The sequence below is a fragment of the Atractosteus spatula genome, chromosome 5 (assembly GCF_055471065.1).
Source record: "Atractosteus spatula isolate fAtrSpa1 chromosome 5, fAtrSpa1.hap1, whole genome shotgun sequence".
In the NCBI taxonomy this organism is placed as follows: Eukaryota; Metazoa; Chordata; class Actinopteri; order Semionotiformes; family Lepisosteidae; genus Atractosteus; species Atractosteus spatula.
The window spans coordinates 36788601-36815034 of record NC_142710.1 but is presented as its reverse complement, the minus strand read 5'-3'; the positions used below and the strand labels follow the sequence as shown (position 1 = coordinate 36815034).

Below are 26434 nucleotides of genomic sequence, written 5' to 3'. Positions count from 1 at the left end.
TAGAATTGTTGGAATTAACAGCTGCGACCCTCGTGCTGTGCTTTTGATCCCCAAACATTTTAACGGAGACAGCAGTTTTTTTTAATGCTTGTGTTCTACGTTAGCGCAGTGTCATAATAAACATTTTGCTCAGTAAACAGATCCAACAAAAAAAAAATACAAAACAGTACAGGAAGCTTCCAGCCGTGAATGTACCTCTTTTGCTTGTAGAATGCTGCCTATGCTATAGCCACTGTGTGTTAGCCTGCAACAGAAACACTCCATTGTTAGTGATAAATGATTCTTGCTTGATAAATTAACCAGTGTGTCAGCAGATCGGATTGCACTTGCGCTCCAGCTCGCCTGTGCTTACATTTGGGCATGCATGTTTTTTTTTTGCTTTGTTCTTTGTTCTGCAGTGCGTGTGTCATAAGGTGGACATGCTGTATTCTGATGGGCCAACGTCTGGTTTCTCAGAGAGATGGTGATCCAGACATTCTGGATAACTCCCCTCTCACAGCTCATAGCTTTACTGGTAAAGAAGAAGTCCCGCTGTGTTTATTCAGAATCTTTCTGTAATAATGGGTGATCTAATTAATTTTTCAAGTGTGGAAATATGGTCCAGGACTTGTGTGCGACAAGGTGTTGAGGGAGGCACTATATTGATGCTCAGAACCGTATCTATTACTGTACCATTTACAGATTAATCCTCTGGAGCAAGGCCCTATAATAAAGTGTTGCTAAAAGTGAGTTTTAAAGTTTGAGTTGGATTAAGCCTAGTTCTTAGTCAGTAATCTCCTATTTTATTAATGCATGTTATGTTTTTAAAGCTCCTCCGGCCGATTTTCATGCACTTGAGCAGAATGAATCCAATTCTCCCCTACAGGAGTCATGCTGAACCCAGCTTTTTCTTGTGGGGTAGACTGCCCATCTAGACTTCACTATGTAGTTGACAATATCCCATCAGAGAAAATTCAGGGCATCTTTGTGTTGGAGAGTCTTGGTATCCTTAGGCAAAATCCATTCTTTTCTCTCAATTAATGTTCAGTGATTTAGTGCGTTCATATAGACATCTACTGAAAACATTTCCCCATGTTATTTGAGCTCATTAATATGAGCTTTAGGTTAATACCTAAACAAAACAAAGCCATAGCATCCATCCAAGGCTGCCATTGTGTTGTAGTGATTAGCATTGCTGCCCTGCAATCTTGGTGCCTTGGGTTCAATTCCAAATTTGGGGTGGTATCGGCATGGATTTTGTGTGTTCTCCCTGTGTTCACAGGGTTTTCCTCCACATGCTTAAATTTCTTCCCATAGTCCAAAGACGTACTGGTAGGTTAATTGGCTTCTGAGAAAAATTGTCTGCAGGTGTAAGTGTGTTTGTTTGTGTCTGTATATGCCTTGCGATAAACTGGTGTCCCTTCCAGGGTGTATCCTGCCTTGCACCAATTGCTTGCCAGGATACTCCTCTGTGGTTCTGTATTGATAAAGCAGTTAGAAAATGGATGGATTAATCACTTAATCTCTTAACACAATTCAGCAGGTGTGACTACTGATTATTGCAAGTTATTTTTTTGTGACTGCTGGATGATTCCTAAGGAACATGTTTGGACATACCATAACAAAAAATAGAAGGCTTTAATATCCTTTATTATATCCTTTAATATCCTTTATTTGTTGTTAATTAAAACTGCCAAAAGTGAGAGAGATCCTTTAGTTATTTCCTTTTAATGTCTGTATTTTCACAATAACCCATATTTTAGGAATATTTTTTAATGAAACACAGGTGGTAGCCCTTGTCTCATTTCCTTACATTAGTCTTTGTTTGAGGTCATGGAAAGTGCAGTAGGCTGGCGACTGAGCTATGTGTGGTAACAGACAAGTGCTTAGTGGCCAGCCTTGCTTGAGAAAAAAAAATAAAGCCAGGATTTAAAGTTTTAAGTTTGGAATGCAAGTTTGAGGAGTGATAGTCCTTTTATAAGTGCCATACAAATATTGCTCTTGTGTTTTTTTTCAGTGGCTCAACAGAAGTCATTATTTGATGAATACAGCTTTTTAGAGGTGAAAACCTTTACTGGTGGATTCAGAACCTAACTGAGAAGAGTTTTTTTTTTTACTGTCAAACATGTACCGACACCTTATCAGTGTTAAAGAATGCTAGAATACTATGGATGACCTATAGCCTGCTATATAACATCTGCAAGGCCCGTTTGGAAAGTTCAGGTAAGAATAAGCCGTGACCTGAAGTCATGTTTGCACAAGTTGGGGAAAAATGTAAAAAGGCCAATAGTGACATTTTGTATGTTGAATATAAAAACTTGCAAGCATTTTTTTTTTACAGTTCCGTCTTTTCAAACCAGCTTGAACACATCATTTGTTAAAGCAAGGTTAATTTTATTGAACTGAAACTTGAAGCTCTTTCATTTTTGTTATGTGTCAACAATGATGACATCTTTCCAACCAGTGCAGAAACCTTCAGGCTAATTCGTACTTCTGTTTAAAACTATAGGGGGTACAAGTATTTTTGTTGGAGAAACTGCATGGGTACAGTATGTGGCAGCACATTTTCATTTACACTAGAGTGACAACTTTTGTTGAGAGCAAAACGTGGAATGCAAAAGTGCTGAATGTTTGTATTTAAACTGTTCACTGTACTGACTTGTATGAACCTGTTTCAATGAAAAGGCACCTTCAGGCCTTCTTTAACCCACCCTTGGTTGTAAATTGGAGCATTATGAGAGATACACTAAAATACAGTAGCAGAAGACTAATATATAGGCGTGTGTTTTTGCATAAGGGATGATGTTAGGATAAAAGATAATGTTTCATGACCCAATGGTGGAGTTAGTTATGACTTTTTATATGGGCCATTTACCTTAACTGTTATAAAGTGTTGTGAAAATGTTTTTAATTACTGTAAGTGTGAGCAGTATGATGACATGGAATACGTTGACCGAAATGTGGGGGAGGCATTCTAAACTATCTTCAAGAACAGCACTTCATGATGCTAGTTATAATCATGACATTGTGTGACTAATTTACAAAAAGTCTCCAGTATAACAAGGGGATTTTAAAATTGCATACCCGTTTATATGAAACACTTGGTCGAAATCTCACAAGTAGCTAAGAACAGTTTGTTTGGGACAAACGGGTCAAAGAGAGGACAAATGCTGTTTTTTTTAGTTATTTTATTTCTACTGTGGTCACCTTTAAAGGCAAAGGAATGTAGAAGTTTTTCTGACAGAGCCTTTATGGATAGTTTTTAAAAACCCTTTATATTCCCACGCTTTTTTCAGACAAAACAGTCTCTTCTTTGTGCTTCTCAGTTGCTCCTGTTGGTTTGGCAGCTGCCTGTAGCATGTGTTTGCAGGAGAGGGTTAAACAGATGCTGGAAAGAGAGAAGGAGGCTCTGTTTACAGGACTGTCTCTCATACCCCTGCTACGTTCATCAGGGTAATGCCAAGCAGTCCTCTTCCCAGGACTGGCTGTGTGTGTGTGGGGTGATGGGACAGACAGAGGAATGGTGTGGTGACATTCAGTCCAGTCCCCTCACTGGAAGAAGGTTATGTTGTTTTAATTCTTGGCTCTGTTGTTTAAATACCAGCTGGCTTGTACAACAAGAACTGTATCTAAAGAGCCAGATATTCTTGCACTGTCAAGGGGATATTGGTATTTATGTGGTATATTTATTTTTGTCCAAAAATATTTTTTGAAAGAGTTACAGGAATCCATATCCTATGTTCAGTCTACAGTATGTTACTCTTTTTGTCCTGTGGCATCCAACAGATCCAGCGCATGTATTTCCATTACAATGCAGGCCTATTGCATAGTGTTTGAAATAGTCCACACAAAGGTCAAAAAGGAGTTTATTACAATAAATCTGTTATGGCTCAGCTCAGAGTAGTTCTGGTGAAGTTATTCATAAGTCACAGCTTTCAGTGTGACTAATCTTTATCTGAATTGGTAATATCAACTGAAGCACCAGGGCTCCACAGTTACAGCACGCAGTCCTGTGTATAACATTTTTACTTCTTCCCTTAGATGTTGAGAAGTTTGCTAAAATATAATGGTACAGTTATGAGTCATTTTTCTGTGGTGCACACTTTCTGTAACTTGAGGTTTGTGGCCCTTGGATAAAGCAGAAAAAAATTAATTTAATTTGAACTTGAAACAAAACAGCTGTGTTTTGGGTTTTTCTTTTCCCTGCAGTTAGGTTTTTCAGAAAACAAATAAGAAAAGAACTTGCAGGGTGGTTTTCAAATGTTCCACCTACAGGGCAAATTTGCCCCGACAACTTTTTTTAAAAATGTTATCTTAGTTAAATCTTTTGATTGAGAAAAGGCAGAGCAAATTTGAAGTGGAGGAAGAAGGTTTTAAAGATGTTCCTTTTAATCACTAATCACATGTAAATGCTGAGACCTTTGAGGAAACGTATGCTTTCAAAGTAAAAGTAAACATACTGATGTCCTTGTAAATTACAGTATGAAGTATAGATAATAAGGGTGAGGTTAAAGCGTAGGAAAAAGCAATGTACATCTCGTACTTCACAGACAATATGTACATATTCTATGCTGCATACATTACAAGGGAATCAGGAATATAACAAAGAACGTACTTTGTACTATCCATGCACTCTTGTCAATGGAAAAAAAAGATGTAAGTTATTTGAAAATACGTTTTTGTAAATGTAGCACTCTAGATCAAGTAGATAAGGATTTCAGTTTCATTTTAGACAGGAGTACGTCATGGATCACAAGTAGATATTGCATCAAAACGCACTTTGCAAGTAAGGCAACCCTTGATTTATTTTCATTCACAGTATAAGGTTTTAGGAGGAAGCTTTCAATTGACTGTTTTTATCTTTTTGATTATTTAGGAACTCTCATTGAAAGTACTGTAGAAGTAAATCTTCAACTCCAAGGTCTCTTGAGATGTAATCTATACACCACATTGTTAAGAAGAATAGGAAAAGCATGTTTTATTATAATAAATAATATTAACAAAATAGGTGCAGTTATTTCTTTACAATCCATTCAGTTTACACCTTAACACCAGGAACCTAGTATTCATTCTGTGAACTTAATTTTGTTTCATAGATGGTCTCTGTTTGAGGATGATGTCCATCATAGGATTTGGTCATGGATGTAACTCTCAGATGTCCATTGGTCTTGGATTGGCCAGCTTCTCCTTTCTCTGCTGATGTATTTTTGCTTCTAGGCTTAGTGTTCTTTGAAGATGGTGGCAAGGTCAGAGAGGTTTGTTGTAGGCCTGTTAGTTTTCTTGAAAGCTTTCTTCCACGATTGCTTTCTTGAGAAACTTCAGAATTTTACATTGCGTCCTCTGTTGGCCATGGCTGAGTCAGGTAACGTAGACTAGTTTGTAGACGTCAGTAGTTTGGGATTCACATTGACAGTCCATCTTCCCGAAGCTGATATTTAAACTGTGGAGGGGCACAATAGTACAGGTTTCCCTTGGTATTCTCCACTCAAGTTGTGCATCAACTAGTCATCCACTAGAACGACAAATGCAAGATAGCTTGGGAAATACACCCAGTTCAAGCACTGTCATCTTTATTGTTATTATCAAAGGGCATGATGGTACTTATCTATTGACAGGAGTGCTAAATGGAAGCAGACCACCTAATTCAACTAACTGAATTGCCAAGTATAATGAAAAGTTTATTTGTGCTTCATGAAAATAAAATATGCTATTAGCCACCAAAGATAATATGTTTTGGCATGCTTCTTTAAAGCTATCAAGCTGGAAATGTGTACTTTTATGAAACATTACTGGTTTTAATTGAAGAAAATGAGTAGAGGAAGGATTTAAGGCAGGATGTGTATATTTATCATATGGAGGTTCTTTTATCCTAAGTGACTTTCACTGAGCCTACACATCATGAGGTGCTCCTGCCGTATTTATTCTTCCACAACAGGATTTGGGTTTTCAAGACTCATCACATGGTAGGACAAGAATGGTAAGTAACGTGAGTAGGGTAATGCACAGTTAGTGGCAGAAAGGGGTTTGAACCACAAACCTCCTGGTATCAAGCACTTTACCATAACCACTGGACCATCTGACCTCCTTAACACCAGTTTTTCATAGTGGCTTTTACTCATAGATACATTTTGTTATATATAACACTGGTGCTGCAGGCTGCTAAGTAGTTTCTGAACCAGGGGTAAAACTACAGTTTCGAATGCTAGGGTGTTATAAATTGTGGTTGGCACACTAATTTTGTTCGGAGGTTTCACTAAGTATTCTCTTAGTTTGATTTCTAGAATTCTTGGCTCTTGAGATAGTGTATTTTGTCTGCAGCAAATAGGACTACAAAGCCCATGACCGTGAAAGACCTCTTTTTAAACCATGGGAAAGTGGAAAAGCATAGCCCTACAATCTAAATATTTCATGTTATGAGCAACAGTTTGTTTTTGGCTCATAGGAGAACAAAGATTAAATTAGGGACAGGGAACTGAGTGATCCTCTGTCAGAGTTGCTGAATTCACCTGTTGTACTGTTTTTCTTGGGAACAGTGACTTTTTTTGCACAATGAATCCTGACACTTTTAGCACATGTACAGTATATCTCCTGTAGAGGAATGATTTAAAGCAGGATTTGTTATTTGGGCATTTCTGTACCTGCCTGTCTACCTGTCTATGAGGCAAGCTTTACTTTCTTTTTATACTTCTTGTTGTTAAGTTGGGAACACCCATAAAATGTAGTTAATGCCAAGTCTTTAAGGATACTTGCCATGTTCCAACTTGATCTAAGGTGCTAATTACTTTCAGTGCCTTCTGACACTGCTTCACTTAAGTTCATATGTTTTTAAAGCATTGGAGTATTGAAACTCCATTTGTAAATACATCTCAAGGAACATCATAGCATGAAAATTGTTAGTGAATTTTATGAATACTTTCCAGGAAATCTGTTATCTAAACATGAAACTACAGCCAGGAATTATAGTTCTTTGTTTTACATTTCCTTTGGTAATTCGGTTTGGAAAATGCTGCTTTCAACTGTTTTTAAATGTGGAATGTTTACTACTTTCTTCACTTCTGATGACGGAGAACAGCAAAGTGCACCACAGCATCCATAGCAGTTTCATTATCACAGTACTTGATACAGGATAAGCCTGGTCTGAAATTCACTTGATCTCATGTAAGGCTAGAATCTACCAAGAGTAATGTGCAGAGCATCATACTGTGACCTAGTGTGGACTGGATAAATCTGATTGAATGCAATGATGATGACCATACAGAAGAAAACATAAAGAGGTTCTCAAAAAATATGTGGACCTCAGTTGTGTGAGTTGCTGTAGCTGATCTTGCCTTTCAGTAATATGATAAGAGTGAGTGGTGAAGTTTGTAGTGAGTGAACTTTTTCACTACGTTTGGGTGTCTTGATTTTCAAAACAACATGAAGGATCAAGAATGGAAACAAACTGTTTGCCGCACCAGAACTACTTACTCTTCCTACAAGGTAACGGATGGTAAAGAAAACCCTCTCGGCGGTTTTCCACCTACTTTCAATTTTGTTTCATCAATCAACTGTTTTTGTGAGTAATGTTAAAAATAATGGTAGCCCTGGAAAACATAGCAATACCTATATTGCAACCTGTAAAATCAACATTCTCTCTTGCAGTCATTTAGTAGTGGCTTAATATATGCTTTAGAAAGCTCAGTGTTGTCTCTCCCCAAAATTGAAAAGAAAAATTCAGTGGCATATTTCTTCACTATGAAAAAGTATATTTACTTCAGATGACTTAAAGAGGACGTTCTTACTTTCACAGCGTCACAACACTTTGCCACAATGTTAAGTTTAACATTTCAGACCTACAAAACGTGGCCATAGAAACAAAAACTGTGCTGTTGTGGTTTTTAAACCAAATCTGATTTTAAGTCTTGTTAAGAGCCATCCTTTATGGCAAAACAATCGATAACAGTTTCTTCAGACATTGAAATGGTACTTATTTTTTCTGGTTTCACCCAGAAGTAGGAAAGAATGAATCGATGTTCAGGGTGACAAACTGCTGTTGTCGAACTTGACAGAGGGGAAACTGAAGAAACTTGAATACACCCTCCAAGTCAGGGTTACAGTTCCTATAGGCTCTTTCACCTAGTAGGCTGGAGAAGCTGCTGTGGAGCACTTCTCAGAAACCCTTCATCTGTGCCTCTGCTGCTTATTGGGAATTTTCAGTTGGGCTTTCATGTTGTCGTCCCTTTCCCAATACTTTTTTTTTTTTAATCCAGCAAGCAGAATGATTGGGTTGAGGGGGAAAAAAGAACAAACTGCTTCCAACAAACAGGCCCTTACAGGAAAAATAAAATAAGTTAACATAAACATGCAGTGTAAATGTAATATTTCAGATTACACCCCCCCCCAGGTCCTAAATGATGTGAAATTGTCTTAGGTCGATCCAACTAATTATGCTTAACAGATGTTTTTCAGATTTCAAAACATGGCTTCTTATTAAATCTTCCGCTCAGGACATTGATTACAATTCCAGCAATAAATCCTGTTTGTGCTTGCTGTTAAAATGCATGCAAACATCTGGCTGTTGATTATAAAATACTTTTACACTCTTCCTTTACTTACTGCTGTTTCTGGTGCATGTTACTCTGAATAATTAAATAATAGATTTGGCTTGTTTGGTACACATTCCAAGATTATCTGTTAAAGACAAACTACAATGTCTACAGCAGATTAGTAAAATCTCACATAAGGCTGTTAAACCTGACATGCAAATTCTCACAGCCTGAAATCAAGGCATCATTTTAACAGAATGAGGAAAGATATGAAGAGATTAATTTTATCAGTTTTTGTAACTTGTTGGTGTCACGAAGATGTTTTTCAGTTTTCTACACTGCTTTGTGTCTGAATATGAGTCTCATTTTTTCTTTTACTTTTCTGTAGCAATTTAAACAGTAATAAAATATTTTTTCTTGAAGTGCTTGAACATTGTAAATATAGAATATAAAGTCCTTTAAAATAATAACATTTTATAATTTCATGAAAAATAATAAAATTCCAACAATAATAAAGGGATCATTTCAGTTTTTATTTGAACATAGTGTTGTTCTGGTACCAAGCTGAAATACAGGACATGTAGCATTTAGTATGTTGTTAAAACAGAGACTGCGTAGACATTAAATATATACTTTAGCGTCCCACATTTTCATTCAGGTCCCATATTTTAAGGCTTTCTCATGTGCTTATTTTACTTATTTTGAGTGCCTATAAAATGGTTAATTAAAAATAGTTGGTCATGACAGAGCAGCACAGATCCTTAATATACATCCCTATCTGTGAAAAAGAAGAGTGTCAATCAGGATCTACAGGGAGGTCATGAGAGTCTAGATTTTCATACCATGCCTGGTTTGTGGGGTGATTTCCTTTCGATTTTACAGCATGTTTGTTTCATGTGCTAAAGCCGACAAGCTGTTCCCACAAGCCGCTGTGGCCGGTTCTCCAGTACAAGTGTCAAATTCATTGCAGGGAGAGCCATGTTGTTCAAAGCCCTCATGCTCTGCTAGGGCAAGTGGTGCTATGCCTGGGCAAAGAGACAAAACAACAAACTCCAGACAGGAAAATACTGCCTGCCTGCGTCATCCCAGCCAAATTTCCTTCACTCCAGCAAGCTTTATAGTACTGGATTTTTTTTTTGCAGAAGAAAGCAGTTTTCTTTTCTTTCCACAATTTATTTCTTCATCGCACAATAGATTACAAATGTCATTTAGACAGACAATGACCTCGAAGAATTGTTGAAACCATAATGATGTCCTTTAAATCCAGAGGCATTTTTGCAGAATGCAAATATTTCTATTTTCTCATATTTCATTTAAAAGGTCCAGTTTAGTTTTTATTTGCATCCTTCTGGTTAATATGCTGCTGTATAGTGCTGGATGCATAAGTAGAATGTACTCAATACGAATTAAGCCTGCTGGTTTGAAGCCCTGTTGTATTTAACTCTGGGGAAGCTATGCAAACAAACACACTGTAAATGGGTCTAAGCTCAAAAAATAAAATGTTCATGTTTGCCAGAAATTACAGCTGGCCGAAATCAGAAAAAGCATAGTGAGTGTTGCACCTGTGTACTGTACCACTATGGAACAAGTAACAGGTTTATTCCATGCTGAAAAAAAGAAGAAAGAAAACACAATTTTTCGGCCGTGGAGCCTTCTTCAGGTGAAGAAGGCTCCACGGCCAAAACGTTCTCTTTCTTCTTTTTTTCAGCTTGGAATAAACCTATTACTTGTTCCTTTGCAGCCTATGCATGCTGACGCAGCTACCCACCTGAACTACTGTCTGAGTGATACCACTATGTCTGAGCGATTCGGTTTTGGATCTGCAGTACCATACAATCCCCCACCAACCTCTGCTATGACTTTTTTAGAGAGGAGCAGTAGTCAGAATACCTTAACAAATGCAAAAATAAACTCGAGCCCCAAAAGAGCAAACTACTTTCATTTCAACAAATCACAAATCTGTGCATCACTATACTGCATCATGTTTTAAAAAAACAAACAATTGCTGGAAAAGGAAAAAAATACTCCTAGAAGGAAGGTAATTATTCCAGGTAAATTATTCTAGTGAAGAATGGTTAATAAAATGGATAGAGTGAAATCTGAGTCATGTAATATTTGCTGTCATGTTCCACAAAATAGATTTATTTTGTACCAGACTTTGGCATGACAGCTGCCACAATGCATGATTGTGGATTTTTAAATACACGACTGTTTTGTTGTGGCTTGGTCACAAAAAGTACCTTACATTTTAGAATTCAAAGGGAGTGTTGACATTTTCTGCTTCAGAATGGGAAGTACAGTAGCCAATGAATGGAGAGCTGGGTGTTGAGCTGCAAAGCTGGGTGGGCTTCCTCTAACCGCAAGGCTGGTGAGAGTTAGTAACTGAGAGGCCTCTCGCATGGGCTGTTTGGGAATTGCTTACTCCTCTTTGTTGGTGTTCCTAGAGTCCCCGTGGTCACCATAAGACTGCTTGCTATTAAAATGGACTTCCTTGGACACTGCTTACAATGTGTGCTGCATTGGAGAGAATACAATGGCAAATCTCTCCCACACCATGCCCAACTTTAAGTTGTAATTCTAGAATATTAAGATCCTTCATAATTTTGTTTTATTACTTTTATGGATATAAAGTGTCTCTTTATTAACTGTGTTTGCTTCTGTTCCTTAGCTTAAAGCAATTTTAATGACAATTTACAGAAAAAAAATAGAAGCATAAATTAGTTCTTCATCATGACTTGATATTACTCAGTTGCTTGGGTTTTATCATATGGGGATCTCTAGAAATTAATGTGTATTGTGCAAGCACAAATGGTGAAGAAAAGAGTCGTTTTTGTCGTTTATTTAGACATTTTAGGCATTAGACATTAATGCCTTTGAACGTTTTACAAAAGTTGGGACATTGTTTTTTATAAATTCAGAATTGTAAATTGTCCTGTGTTACACCCAGTCTCAGCACACAGCATCCTAGGGAAGGTTTGAAAAAAACCCTATGATTTTCGAGACTAATGTTCAGTTTCAACAATTCTAAAGAAAAGAATGAGTCTGGCGTATAATTAGGAACCTAAAAGTAGCAAAGCCTGACTACTGCACTAAAATTCTGTGTTGAAGTAGCACACAAAAAGCCAGCCACTCTTATTAAGAGGGACACACAGTTGATGGCAGTCTGTAATTCTGCTTGCAGAAGATTTCCAGGGTTGATCCAAGTGATTTCCTATTCTGCGTGTGAACGTGCTGTGACATGAATTACCTGTCTTGCCTGAAACAAAAAGCCTTAGGGATCAGACACAGAATAACAAAAAAGCACACAAAAATGTCAAACTTTCTCCTGGGACAATGCTATACATTTCACAGTACTGAAACATATTGTGACAAAGGAAATACATTTTGGTGTACTGTCTGGATGAAAGTAAGATAAACGAATCATGCACCTAATACTTAAGTCTTAAATAGTTACAATAAGCCACAGTGTTTTCTCTTTAAACAAGCACTCCACTGTTTATATGCTCCAGTGGTTGCATACAATTTTATCACTAGGCCTTAAACATTCTGTACTCTGTATGTAAATTGTTATAAATGTTAGGCCACATGACTCTAAGGACTTGAATCTGAGACTAACGTTTTTAAAATGTACTATGCACTTCAAAAATAGGCCTATTTAAGTAGCTGTATAATGTGAACTGTACATTGAGGAGTGAAGAAATATGCTATACATACAAATGGGATCAAGAATTAGTTTTGTGCATCTTGTTACCTGATTATTTAAGATTGTATATTCTCAAACACTCTGCTGTGTTCTGTTGTTGACAATGGGAATATCTACCAAATAATACAGCTCCTAGAGGCACAGTTTTTATCACTTGACTTTTGTTTAAATAGATCAGTGAGTTTATAACTTTATTAAACACCCTGTAAATCTAGGCAAATGATCATAAAACACTGTCAGATGGAACGTGTAGTAAGCATTAAAAGGTGTAGTAAAACAGTGGAGTAATCCAAGATCTTCTAGATTAAATCTGTTTCTTACTTCTTATAAAGGAATGTAGAGGTTGGTGTTAGTTACCCTTTTGTTGCTATTATGTCCTGAGTCTGCCTTTTCCATGATTTATGTGACTCGCTGTACAGTTCTCCTTGGCTCTCAGAATTTCCTTCCTTAAATTAAACCAACGCCTAATCTGAGATCTCTTTCCTTGACGTCTGAGAATGAAATTTAGAGAGAGGTTAATTTCCATTGTACTCTTGGCTTTACCCTTTACCAATTTCCTTTGCAATGCTAAAAGTTTACGTTGCAAAATTGTGTGTTTTCGGCTTGGGAAATGTCTGCCTGAGGAAATCAGTGCTGGAAAACAGCCTTACAAAGGAAACAGCCTACGGCTTAAACACAACATGAGAAGAATATTTGTCTTGATGTTGCTTGTCTCCTGATGGGTAATGACACCTAGTGGAACAAAAAAGAAAGTGCACCTGACATCACCGTACACTCTGGTCAGTGCACCATCTGACCACTGTAGAGGGTGTCCCTTTGTGTTCAGGCTCTCTTTCGTAGGTTATTACTTATTTATGGCCCCCTACCATTTTGATATGTAGTTCAGACACGATTCATGGGAGAAGCCAAATGGACAAAAATGACAAATGGAAGTGAAATTGCTTGCCATGCATATTTTGTATATTATTTTATTAAATTGCTGAAAACCTTAGACAGTGCTATGCATCTGCACATGTATGTATATGTAGATTTATTTCTGTCAAAGAACCAAAGAAATAAAGTATGATGTGGGGTGTTTAACAGCATCATTTTTGCGGTGTTCTTTACGATGTTCCTTTTTCCAGAGGATTGGCATGATCAAACTGGCCAAAGGGCTGAATGTTTAAGAACTATAAGGGTGCTAGCAGGGTTTTACAGTTAGTTATCGGTGACCATTGCCTTCTTAAAAGAAACTGCAGTTCCAATGTCCTCGTAACCTTTCTGCATACATGGCACAGATGCATGAGCATGATGTGCACAGGACCTCAGTGTTGCTCATTTTCCAAGATACCATACAGAGGTGCGTTTGTGTCTGGAGTTATGTTGCATGCAACCACAGTATTTCTCCATGATTGTACTGTGGAAGGGCTCCAGTAAAGTAAGGTAATGTGGCGTGACTTCACGAGGCTGGAAGTCTTGACGGTTTCCTTTTGTGTGTCTCAGGTGATGAGCAATGGAGCCGGGCTCTGTGGTGCGCGCCGTGTTCGAGTTCCGCCCCAGTGTATCTGAGGAGCTGCCCCTCTTCACCGGTGACGTCATCGAGGTGCTCAGTGTGGTGGATGAGTTCTGGCTGCTCGGAAACAAAGATGGTGTCACAGGTACTGCTCAGAATACAGCTTCATATGTAATGTGTGGCTGCTGACGTTCAAGAGCCAGACCCTTGTTGAATTCTTTGTGTAAAAATTCTTTAAACATTTAGTCTGTCATACAATTTGTGTACTTGCATCCGATATCATCTGTTTTTCTGAGAAGTTGATGTATTTTCAAGACCATTCTGTAAAGTTACTGCACACATTGTCTGTAGAAGTTTTGTATTATACAAATAGCTCTTGAATTTTTTTAATGTATTTTCCGAACAATATAACGTCATGACATGGTAAAAACTGAATTATCACTAGGTTGTGATGGATAGACTGGAAGCTTTCAGCTTCTGATATATTATAGACACATAGTCATGAAATAATAAAATGTATTTTGTTAGCACTCTGTATCACTTTAAGTCATGTTATCAGTCTGTATAACTGTTACAGCCATATTATAGTAGCTGTTCAGGTGTCAGTGCATTATTCCTGTAATGCACTAGCAGTTATTTGTTTACAGTTCAGATAAAGCCACTCATAATCATTATTTTTCATAATCTCAGCTCTAATCCCATTTATATCAGTACCAGATTGCATTACTGAACATCTTAAATTACTTTGATTTGATTTGTTTGATAAAGTTACTGAATTGGCATAAAGCATAAACAAGGGACTCCTATTGCCTATTTTAAAGGCGAAGTCTCTTTTACGAAGTGCACTGCACTGAGGAAGGAGGCTATTTTAACTCCAAATTCTTGTCCTTACAAATGTATGCAAAAGATTATCAACACAGGTGTTAAAATAAACAGCCTTTGGTGATGGTTTATATGCAAGTGTCTCAAAACTTGTCAGATTTTTGTTTAATAGTGCTTTTATTGACATTCCTGTTGCATTATGTCTGTCAGGCCAGTTTCCCAGCACGTTTGTGGAGCCAGTCACAATACCGAACACCAAAAGAGGGGAGAAACTGTACGTCTGCATCAATGACTACAGTTCTCTCAGTGCTGGGAACCTCCTCCTGAAGAGAGGTATTAACTTTGTTATCTTTAGCATGAATCACTGCAGTCTTGACCGACGAGCTCAACACACATTGAAAAACAGGACCGTGAAAGTAATATTAGTTCAGATTACAATCTGAATGCCTGCACGTTGTATGATATATAGACAGTGGTGTGTTCTCTTTGTCACAATTTTGTGCAACCATGCAGTTGTCATCCCATTCTTTTTTCTTTGGGATGAGATGAAATAACATGGAGCCATCAAAGCAATCAAAAAATATTGAAATATTGGCATGTCATCATCATTACACACACCTGATAGAAGGACCTTCTGTACTACATTAACATTTACATTATTCATCTATATCTGTTCTAGGTGACGTAGTAGTTGGCGAGGACACTGTGGACTCTAACTGGCTGAGAGGAAGAAATTGTTGGGGCTCCAAGGGAATTTTCCCTTTGTCTTGTGTGAAAGAGCTTCATCTCTCTTCCCGGTCTCGCAAACTGTCCAAGAGGTCAGTGTCTGAATTGCCCAGTTATGCCCTGGGACAAGCCAGGGCTCTGATGGGATTATCTGCACAGCTGGATGAAGAGCTGGGCTTTATGGAGGGAGATGTCATCATCATTGTTGGAATTCCAGAACCAGGGTGGTTTGAGGGAGAGTTAGAGGGAAGGAGAGGGATTTTTCCTGAAGGATTTGTGGAGCTTTTGGGTCCTTTGCAAGCAGGAGAAGACCAAGGGGGCCAGGATGACTATGACATTTATGAAGAGGAGGACATCTGTGTTGAAGAGGCCCCGTTAAACACTGAGGAATTCACAGGGGTGTATGGGATAGCTCTGTATGACTTTAGGGCCCTTGAATCTGGGGAGCTTGATTTTAATGTAGGTGACAAAATTCACATTATCAACACTTTGGAAGATGGCTGGCTTGAAGGGGCACTCAATGGCAGACGTGGAATATTTCCTCATAGGTTTGTAAAGGTTGAAGATCAAGGCACTGAAACGAAAAAGCAACAGTCCAACTCTGAGTACGGACAAGAAACTAAAAACAAATCTGTCTGTTCTCCCTGCACTATCGATAACCGCTATGACTGGAAAACTGAAGACGGTGGAGACAATAGTCAGTTATGGGATTTGGATTACTTTGAAGAAAAATCAGATCACACTGGCTCAGAAACGACATGGCTAGAAGCACTGTCAGATGTAAAATCTACCCCCGCCAGTTCAGAGTTGGACCATGAGCCTCAAGGAGCTCAAACAAAGGGCAATTCTCAGGGGATTCCTATAAATAGGGGAGACACGGTCATAGACGCAAAGCAAAGTACAATCCAGAACCCAACTCCTTCTCACAGAGGTCTTACAAGAACAAATTCTGCACCTTCAAAACCCCGTCTTCCACCAAGGCCAAGTCTACATTCTTTAAATAATAGACGGTACAGCAACATACCAGATGTGGCGGTAGACCAAAAGATTGCCGATAGCAGTTCTGAGGCCCCCCCAGCACCTGCTACTAGGACATTAAGTTTAGTAACAAAAAAAAGAGATTCAGAAAACTTCAATAATAATTGGTCTGGAGATGGTGGTTATTTGAATGACCATCAAACTTCAAACAAAAATGCAGCTTACAAAGATTTATCCTGTTGTGCTGAGGACAAGAAGCATAAAAAAGTCCGTCAGTTGAGTGTTACCGACTCTGATTTGTTACCGGGATGCAGAAGTGATCAGCAGGTGGGTTGCAAAACGGCTGAGGCTAATGGCTTATCCAGCTCGTTTACGCTGGAGTGCCTAGCAGGGTCGGCTCCGGATTTGGATTCCAAACTGTCTCAGCAGCTTGCCGAGTTTGAGAAGAGTCTTCCGGGCTACAAGGCTAGAGACTCCAAGAAAATATCCCGGCATTTTTCCATCCTGGATTACAGCAGTGAAAATGATATCATGAGAGGCTCCCCCACTTCCAAGAGTCAGCAGAAAGGCTGCTCTTCTCTGGAGAGAAGAAAAGCACTGAGACCGCCGCCTCCCAGGCCCCGGGTACTCAAACCTCAGGGTTCGCCGTCATCTCCTAGACCTTCGGTGGAAGGTCTTCAGCCTACAGGTGAAGGCCAGCCTTCCCAGGGTTCCTTGGCATTCAGGCCTTCTCGGCCCGCTCCCCTCCCTCCTCAGCCTTCTCCAAGGAGGAGCACTCCACAAGACTCCACTCCACTCCAAGCAGGATCTCCGAGGATTCCCCAGGATAGTGCTGTCCACCACGACAACACCTCTTTTAAGATCCCAGAGGAAGCTGTTTTTGGTGATGCAGGAATTCCTCAGGTGGATGGGGACCGTGTCCTGGAGGCAGAGCAAGACCAGTATTCTCTCCTGCTCAGGCTTCAGGAGGTGGAGAGAGATATTGAGATCTACACCAAGACCATGGAGGAGCTCGGGGCGATGCTTGATGAAGAGGAGGATGAGACTGCCAGAGCTCAGGCGCTAGAGAATCTGGACTTCTGTACTTACAGCATTGAATCTCTAACAGTAGAACAACAGCAGCTCAGAGGTAAGATGCATCTTGTTAGTTTTACCCATGCAGTGCTCACAGGACAGTGAGGCTGTTACAGGCACCTGCTGTTTTGTATTAACCTCATTAGCCATATCCCTGAGCCCTATTTGGGGTGGTAATCTGGGCACAGCTCAGGCTGCACAAATTTAGTGTCTTGATGAGTGGCACGGTTGTTTTTTTTCCCCCGATTTGCCAGTCAGAATGTAATACTCAAATTAGAATAGCAAAATAAATTACAGCTGTGTAATAGTAAACCTCTATTTATACCAAACCTCTCAGTGTGCTACTAATGGCCTTGTTCTTATTACTGAACTGTGGGTATGGTACTATTTTCCTAGTATGTATGATTGATGGTTATTGCACAGCAAGCGACGGGATTCTGTTTTGCTGCATGAACTAGAGTCTTATCTAATTTATCCTTTCAGGTTGTTCGGAAGGTAAAAACATGGAGGCAGTTATACACGACTTTCCATATATCTTTTTCATGCACTGTATTAGTACCCACATATGGAAGTGTAGCACTTTCTCAAGATCCATTTGCTTCGTCTTTAATATTTAGTTTCATTTGTTCCAAAATGTTTAAAACGATACAGTAAACAAATTTGAAATTAGATGTGAAATCATATTTTGCTTTCTTAATTCTTTATTTTTTCTGATTGGTATCCCCTTCCCTTAAACTGTACTATATGGTTAGTAGCTTTATTGCCTTTTATATTTTTACAATGTTAAAGTAGACTCATCGTCTGCTTTTCCTGATGGTATCCTATCCTGTTGTCCTTTGTCAGCGTGATCAGTCTACTGCAACAGGTATGAACTTCACCTGGCTTATCTAAAAATTACCCCTCTGTAAGAATGCATTTACTTTTAAATCATTCAGCAAATTCATGATACCACATGAAAAGTAGAAAACTAGACCCAATATACCATTTTTATTTTTCACAGCTTTCAGAAAGTTTTCAAATTAACTTTCATTTAACCTACAGGACATTTTGTGTTAAATCAGTTAATCAGCTGGTGTTTGATTCACTTTGAGAGAGGAATATTTTGTGTCTTCACTTTGTGTCTTCTTAATTGTCCTCTTTATTGTGCATTTCTTAATTAAGAATTTTAAATCTGAGTATACATTTAAAAAAAATGGCATTACTGCTGCAGCAAATTTTGCTGTCAAATTTCTTACTCCAAATTACTTACTATTAATACTGCTAGTAAATAACTTACTCCATATACAGTAGTTAGATGGATGTTAGTGAACTGTGTGCTACATTGAACAAATATTTATTAAGTTAAATCACAGGCAATGGCTTTGAATATTTCACTTCCAGTAAAAGTTAATAAAGTTTTAGTGGTATAAATATGTAAGTGTTTTAAGTTTTCGCTGTGAAAATAGTAAATAATTTTATTGAGAGTAAGAATCTTTGATAATCAGCTGGTGTTTGATTCACTTTGAGAGAGGAATATGAAATTAAATGGCATGTGTTCTGTCATCACTAACAAAGATAAAATGACCATTTGTTCTTTGTTGTACATCGTTTTTACAACAAGTAATTCAACTTAAAATTCCAAAACCTAATTAATTATTCCTGAAAAGAAGAGAGATTTAGTTGAATCCCAGCCTCCTCATCAAACAGAGAATATTTTTGCATGCCAACTATTTATTGGCACTCCTTTGTCATGTGAATAAGTCTTCACTGGTGGTTTCAGCATTGACCTGCATCCACCTTGGAACAATCACAGGCCTTTCTGAACAGAACACAAAGACAGAGATCTGATTGCTCACACAGGGCTGAGCTCCACAGACTAGTTTCTGTTCTTTCCTGATCTCAGCATGTTTTTCCTCACGCTTCTCATGGCAAACAGCTGAGTTATACCTTGGTCCCACCTAAAGGTACAACATTTAAATGTCTTTGTCCCTGAGCTTTTCATAACTTTTGATTTTAACAGAGTAGAGTTTTGTAGTACTTTATACATCATAAACAACAAAACATACATGCTTGCACCATTGTTATCTCTTACCATTTTTAATTAATAATAATTCCTTACACTTACACAGACTGTAGGGTTTTACGTCTCATCCGAAGGACGGCGCTTTTTTACAGTATAGTGTCCCCATCACTATACTGGGGCATTAGGACCCACATAGACTGCAGGGTGAGTGCCCCCTACTGGCCACACTAATACCACTTCCAGCTGCAATCTCAGTTTTTTCCCAGGAGGTCTCCCATCCAGGTAGTGACCAGGCTCACACCAGCTTAGCTTCAGTGGGTTGCCAGTTGTGAGTTGCAGGGTCATATTAACTGCCTGGTGTCAAGGAAAAATGTTATATAGTGACTCAACATGATGCCATCAGAAGTTTGAACAGAAGTGAGGCTGATGCAACTTCTCACATTAAATGCAATTTTGTTTTTTGTCTAATGAATAATGTACAGCACAACTCATGAAGCATGAAGCCGTTTTATTTAATACACAAATCTGTGAATATAATATTAGGCCTTCTATTCCGTTCAGTTAATTTAATACCACATTGTTACTGGATTGAGAAAGGCAGTCATGTTTTCTTGTGAGGTCCACCTGTGCTTTAATTTAAAAAAAAATGTATGACTATGATGTATTATTGCTTTGCCTTAACTTTCTTATACAGTGTAAGAGAGGTTTTAGGAGTTGGGTGATTTGTTTTTTAAGATGTTCTCAGAAGCCTTCTAGAACTTTATGTTGTATAGAACACTCTTCTAAACAGGCCAGAGTTTAGTGCATTTAGCACTATGCTCTTTAATAATGTAAATATTTTAGATGGTGTGTTAAAGATGGCAGGAATGCATTCCTCATTAACAAAACATTTCACATATGCACGTAGCTCAAACCTTACTTTCCATTTGCAGTGAAACGGTCAACACAAAGTCACTCTCCTGGGACTTAGAAAATATTGTTTTTGTGTGTACTAAAGCAATGGTTAGCAAAAAGAAAAAATCTTTTTTAGGGAGTAGAGGCTCATTTTGGAGTGTCTTAGTGCGTCCTTTATTCCATTTTTCAACATTTGTCAGCCACGTCTTAAACAACAGAGTCAGAAGGTTAGCAGGTAGGAGAACATTTTCCGTTTTAGAAAAACCATTAAGATCTTGAGGTTTAAAGAGACTAATACAGTACTTGTATTTATGCCTTTAGGATTTATGTCTAGAAAACTATAGTTCCTTGCATGAAAAGCCATTTTTTATTACTGATGTTGTTCGGTCTTCATGGCATGATTTTGGCTTTTCTTTATTTGCAACTTTTTCTTTATTATTTATTTCATTATTACGATTATCTTTATTTATCTTCTGATGAAAATCCATTACAGACAATTACACAGCAGATGTTGGAAGCGGGCTGTTTTATATGTGTCTTTTATATAACACTATCACATTTTTTTTTCTCTGAATACTGAACAATTATTCTTCTTGTTTGGCATATATCAATTTTTGGTCCTTCCAATAATTTGGTATCCATGCTGATACTTGCAGTGAGCTCTCCGAGTGCCTTCTCTGAAGGCCTGTGGTGTTTACTCTAAGTAGTATAGACTTGAAGACTAATACAGCTGGGTACACAGTCAAGACTGACTGATAAGAGGAAAGCTCTGTGGTTTCTTAAAGTGTAAGGTTACACTGCAAAGTCCATACTTGACAAGGGGAAAAAAAAACTTACTGCTCATGTATAATATTGGGTGTCCCTTTTTAGATCAACAATATGTACAGAACACAAGATAATTAATGAAAAAATGTCCAATCCCTGAAGATCTTGCTTTCAGCAAAGGTATTTTTTTCTTAAACTGCAATCCTTTTAAGTTTATTTTTGCTTCATTCTTATAATTAGACCAGCAGTTTAAGAGGCTTTGGAATAGCTTTCTCCTTTAAGAATGCAAATGCTGAAGTCTTTACGAGCAGTTTCTAATGAAAATTTGTTAAATTTCAACAGGGAGCTGAGTTTTTGGAAAAAACAATCTACAAGAAATTGCCCTTAGTCCTGTCAGCATTGCTCCCCACTGTTTAGGAAAGAAAATGAGTTGCTTCCTATGAGTTCAGTATGCCCTTGCCTTTTATGTTTATTGCCTTTTCAAAGTCATAAAAAGTTCAAATGATTCAGCAAGCCAGAACTTTGAACTCTCTCCCTTGTTATTTATTGAGCAGTTTTATGTTGCATTGTGTTGCACTATGAAGATTCAAAATAAATGCTCATTCTCTTGAGAGAAGTATGCTCACACTAACTTCATTGTGAAGGAGTCAAATGGGGTGATCGGACATTTAGATTCAATTACTATTTCGATTATTCTAAGAAAATTTGTTGCGTTTAATATTTTCATTCTGTTGTCTTGAGTAAGCCCCCCTTGAAATACAGACACTGCTGTTTGACCCTCTTTTAAACCTCAGAAGAGCAGAGCTTTTACTCCTGTTTTCCTTGGCCTTAAGCCATTTAAAAAAGTAATGTTCGTGAAATATTTTAAAAGGGGTTGTGGGTTAAATCAAAGGAAGAACATAATCTTTTCTTATAGATCATTTATAATTCACAATGTAAGCTGACCTGATAATACCTTAATGTCCTCTTATACGCAGACATGTGGTGCCCTGGAATAATTCACTTTTTTAGTTTTTGGTTCAATTTTTATTAGACTTTTAGCTGTGACTGTGACTTTAATTGTTTTACAGGTGGTGTTAGGTTTTATTTTTACAGTAATAGGTTAGACAGTGTTGACAATTGAGAGGATCGGGGTAAAGCATGAAGTAATTTAATTAATAGTGTTATATTTCCTCTGCAGAGCAGTAGATTTTTACAAATATTGTTTTGTTATACACTATAGTACATCTTGTGGATTAAATGAGTATCTCCTTTCCTTTGGAAATCCTGTTATTTTCAGGAAAGATGTTGAAATCAAAAATACTTTTTCCCTATGTAGTACACTTTGGTAACTCGAGTGTTTATTTTTACAGAGGGCAGTAAAACACCCTATATGTTAAGTTTCTCCATCTTTATTGATAAGTTCATAATGACTATATAAGGACACTTAGTCATTTTTGCTTGCTTATCTGTGTTTGGTTGGTTCACTTAGTAACGGCATAAATGTGAAAACCTGTTACTCAGGTCTGAGTAAAACCCTAATTGGAACTCACACCTAATTTTCAGAGTCACTGACGACTACGAGGTGCAATTGTTGAGAAATTCAAGTCCCATTGTCACCTGTTTTTTAAAAGTTGTTGTAAAATGTTAATTCACACCCTTATTCAGTGGTGGGCCCTTGTAAATAGACAGGAAACATTAGTGAAATGGAAGACATTAGTTTTGGAAATACAGTTTCACAGGATGAGAATTGAATCCCAAAGCAGAGTGGTTGTGTGAAATTATCCATGAACAATTCATGCTTTTTCTTTAAATGTTTACAAAGTGTGTTGATAAAACAAGGCAAAACATTAAGATGGCTTCTCCAAAAATCTGTCTAGTTATTTCATGCCATGTTTCCTCATTGCAAACATGAAAAATTAACATACTTCAGGAGATTATAAGTTATAGTGGAGACTGATAATGCTAATGGGTGTAAAATATTGTGAATTAAACATTTTAAAAGAATGTTACTGCTGATCCGGCTTTAGAGTTTAATCTTGAAAAAAACTGTTTCTTTGATATGAAGCATTATGAATAGACTCTGGCTATCCCCAGAGAAGTGGGGTGAAAGAAATACCGAAAGGGGGACAACAGATAACAATGGGCCATTGTAGAGAGGCAAGCCAGTTTCTCCCTACATGGGTGACTTTGAATGAGGCGTCTGTTTGTAGACAGGTTATTTATTTCTCATGGTTTCTTGTGCAAAAGCACCATAATAAGAAGTTGAGAAATTAGTGGTGGGCTAAGTCTGTGGCGGAAAAAAGAAAAGCTAAAACTTTCAACTCACAGACAACATTCAGAAAACTTGAAAACTTAAATCTTGAAAATCCTGAAACCTAAGATCTACAGACACCACGAAAAAGGAGGCTTTGAGACATGTTTATTTATTTTTATTATTATTTATTTAAGGCCTTTGCTGATTGTTTAGTCAGGACATACTATAGTGGCTTTCATGTGTGGCAACCAGAAAAAAAAATCACACTGGTAACCATTAATTCCTACTCTAGTGAGAAGGCAGAAAAAAATCACCTTTCCTGTATCAGACAAAAAGTAAAATCCTTTGCAGTTTTGTCTTCTGAACACCTAATAAACTGAAACAGAGCAGATAAGCCCTGAACAAAGCAGTATGAGGCACTGTTTTGCTGCAAAAGTAGCTCTGCCCAATTAGAACAGGGCCAGTGTAGTAATCTAGGTCATGTGACTAAGTTAAATGATTAAACCCAGTGCACTGCCTAGCACAGGCTGTCAGCCCATTGGGCAATAAGGTGGAGGAGATAGTGCGCTACTCTAGCTGGGAGCAGCCTGGGAAAAGAGGAGTGCCGGTGCAATTAAACTAACAGAAACCAAGCCCCGGCTGCGTGTTCTGCACTGTGTCTGTCAGGTGGAGACTGTCATGCTCTGTCTTTCTGGAATGCAGCTTGTGCAGGAGGTAATGCAGGTCATACACAGACACGGCCACGCTTGAAATGAAGGGGAATGTGGTCCTCGGTCAGTCCGGTGCCTTCAAGGACGATGGCAGGTATGACTGCAGATATGAAAGAGTTCCTAGGCAGAAAGTGTACAGCCAGGAGCTAAGGCAGTTGGACTGGGAACAGGACAGGTATGCCCGAGAGCAAAAGCAGTACTGGGACTGCAGGAGAGAAGAAGACTGGGAGTGTGACAGATCTGAAAGGAGAGAAAACCACTATGGGGGTCGCCCAAGTGGCAACGGGGAGTATGAGGACAATGGCAAGACCTCCTATAGAGATTACAAGATTTACAGAGAGTATGAGCGACCTGAAAAAAGATATGTGGACCACAGGACACCTCGGCCCTTTGAGGATTACAGAGACGCTGACAAAAGAGAAAGGTACTACAGAAGCTCAGGGAGGAATGAACCCAGATACAAGGAAAATGAAAGAAAGGAGAGACCTTCTATGGAACAGAATGATGATCTGGATTATAAACCGAGAACCCAGGTAGAACAATTTTATAAACACCGGTTCACTAGCTGTGAGGAGTATGATTGCCACAGCTATGATGGGGATGAAAATCTGAGTCTGAAAGAACTGAATTTGGAATACGAGAACTGCAGCCGGACTAGAAAGCCAATATTTACTGGCTCCTTGGACAGAAACAGTTTTTATAGGAAGACAGCTCCCAGTTCTTTAAGACATTCCGAGTTTGCACGCAACAGAAAACAAAAGCAAGGTAAAAAACTGGATATATTCCATATTAAATTTTAAATGTATTTATTTTTCTTGAGTTAGAGTGCAAAATCACCGTTTTATTTCAAGAAATCAGTTAAGCAGAACGAAATGCTGGTCACCTTTTATAGTGTGCACTTTAGTGGCTGGTTTGTGCTAGAGTTCCATCGAAACTAGTTTGCATAGCTCGTTTCCTTGAAAGGTGAGCTTCAAGGTATTTGCAAGGCAAGAAACTGGTCTGACAGGTGTTTCTTTTGTTGTTTTTTCAATCTTAGCAGTGTAATGTTATTAACACCTTGTGCTGAGGACGGATGGCTTCTCAGGACTTTTTAGTTTTCCCACAAATGCATCCACTTCCGAATGGTTGTTTTTTTTTGCTGTGGCAGGAATAATTTTAAGTACAAATCTAATGGGATGTGCAGGGTGGTTAAAATGTCTGTTTAAATCAAAGCTCTAGAAACTTTTAAGGACGACAGGCTTGTCTTCTATACTGTATGACAATTCATTGTTCTTGCCTGTTTAAAAGGATTTAAGGACCTTCAAACCTTACAAAGTTCTTGGACCAGCAGCAGCACACTTCAAAAAACCACGAGAACGTTGCTTGTACTCAGTAGAACAGGCATTGATCCTTCTAATTGAGTGTCTGCATGGTGTTCTCATCAGCTGTGTTTTCTATGTGTTCAAGTGTCATTTTGAGAATTGCTGTGAAAATGTCACTGTTTTAAAACAGGTTTGATGCCATCCACATTCCTAAACAGATATGTTGGTTGTTCAACAGGTGGAATTCACCATCCCCCCACCACACTGTGCCTTGCACTTAAATACAAACAGTAATCCCTGAATTGAGTCATTTATACACAATTCCTCACTTCTGATACACTGAAGGCTCAGAGCACATAGACAGTAGCAGAGACAATCTGTGTGGAGCAACAATAAGACTAATACAAGAGATTCTGCATTTAAATTTTCCCTTGAAAAGTGTTTGTTATTGTAACTTAAGCTAGAAAGTTATTTGTATGAATACTTTTTTTTACCAAAGTGATGTCTTTGGTTTGTGTATAAATATTTAACAAACGGAACTCTTCACTTTGATTTATTTGTGAACTACACAGTACCCCAGATGAAATCTGCAATTGAGACAGATGTTAACATGCTGTAAGTGTTCTGTAGAGTGTACACACCATCTCAAAATCTATTCACTATGTGCTCTTTTTGTACATATAAATAACCAATAAGGGATTTTCTGTGAGATTTCCAGCTGGCTATGGTAAGAGGGTTTTCAGTTCATTGGGAAATATCTTCTGTTATATCTTCTGAAATATCTTCGTTTTTTGGATACCTCTTTCAAAATTCCAAACAACTTGCTTTTTTGTTGTTTTTTTTCCAGATGATAAAGTTACAGAAGGATATTGCTATGTTATTCACGTCATCCACTTTCTCAAGACTTTCCTTATCTCCAGGTTATAATTGCACCATAGCACCAGTTCTCAATGAGTTATTCCAGCAGTATGTCTTTGTTTCTGTCTGATGCACAGTTCCCTTCCCCCCACTCAGTGTGTTGTGCAGTGCTAATCCAAATGCTGATTGCTGGGGATTAGACACCAACCCCTGGCCCAGTCTGTCCAGAGTTCTTTAGGGGACGGCAGACAAAGCCCCCCAGTAACCCACAGACCACAAGCTAGAAGATTAACAAATATGGGTCAAATACAATACACATTATTTGCTTTGGATAGTAAATGTTTTTTTTTCTATATGCACTTTACAATT

General features: G+C 38.2%; 1 protein-coding gene across 3 annotated transcripts in view; it reads left to right on the top strand.

Moving 5' to 3' along the window:
• Positions 1-26434, top strand: part of dnmbp (dynamin binding protein) — a 63598-nt gene that overhangs the window by 10963 nt on the left and 26201 nt on the right. For 2 of the 3 annotated variants that reach the window (XM_088916443.1, XM_088916441.1), the window contains exons 2-4: positions 13690-13844; positions 14732-14854; positions 15201-17354. In XM_088916443.1, the coding sequence (XP_088772569.1) occupies positions 13700-13844; positions 14732-14854; positions 15201-17354 (2422 nt within the window). In that variant the 5' untranslated portion in view covers positions 13690-13699. Of the gene's footprint in view, positions 1-2099; positions 2203-13689; positions 13845-14731; positions 14855-15200; positions 17355-26434 lie in introns of those variants that run through there. The other variant, XM_088916442.1, reaches the window with a different exon arrangement.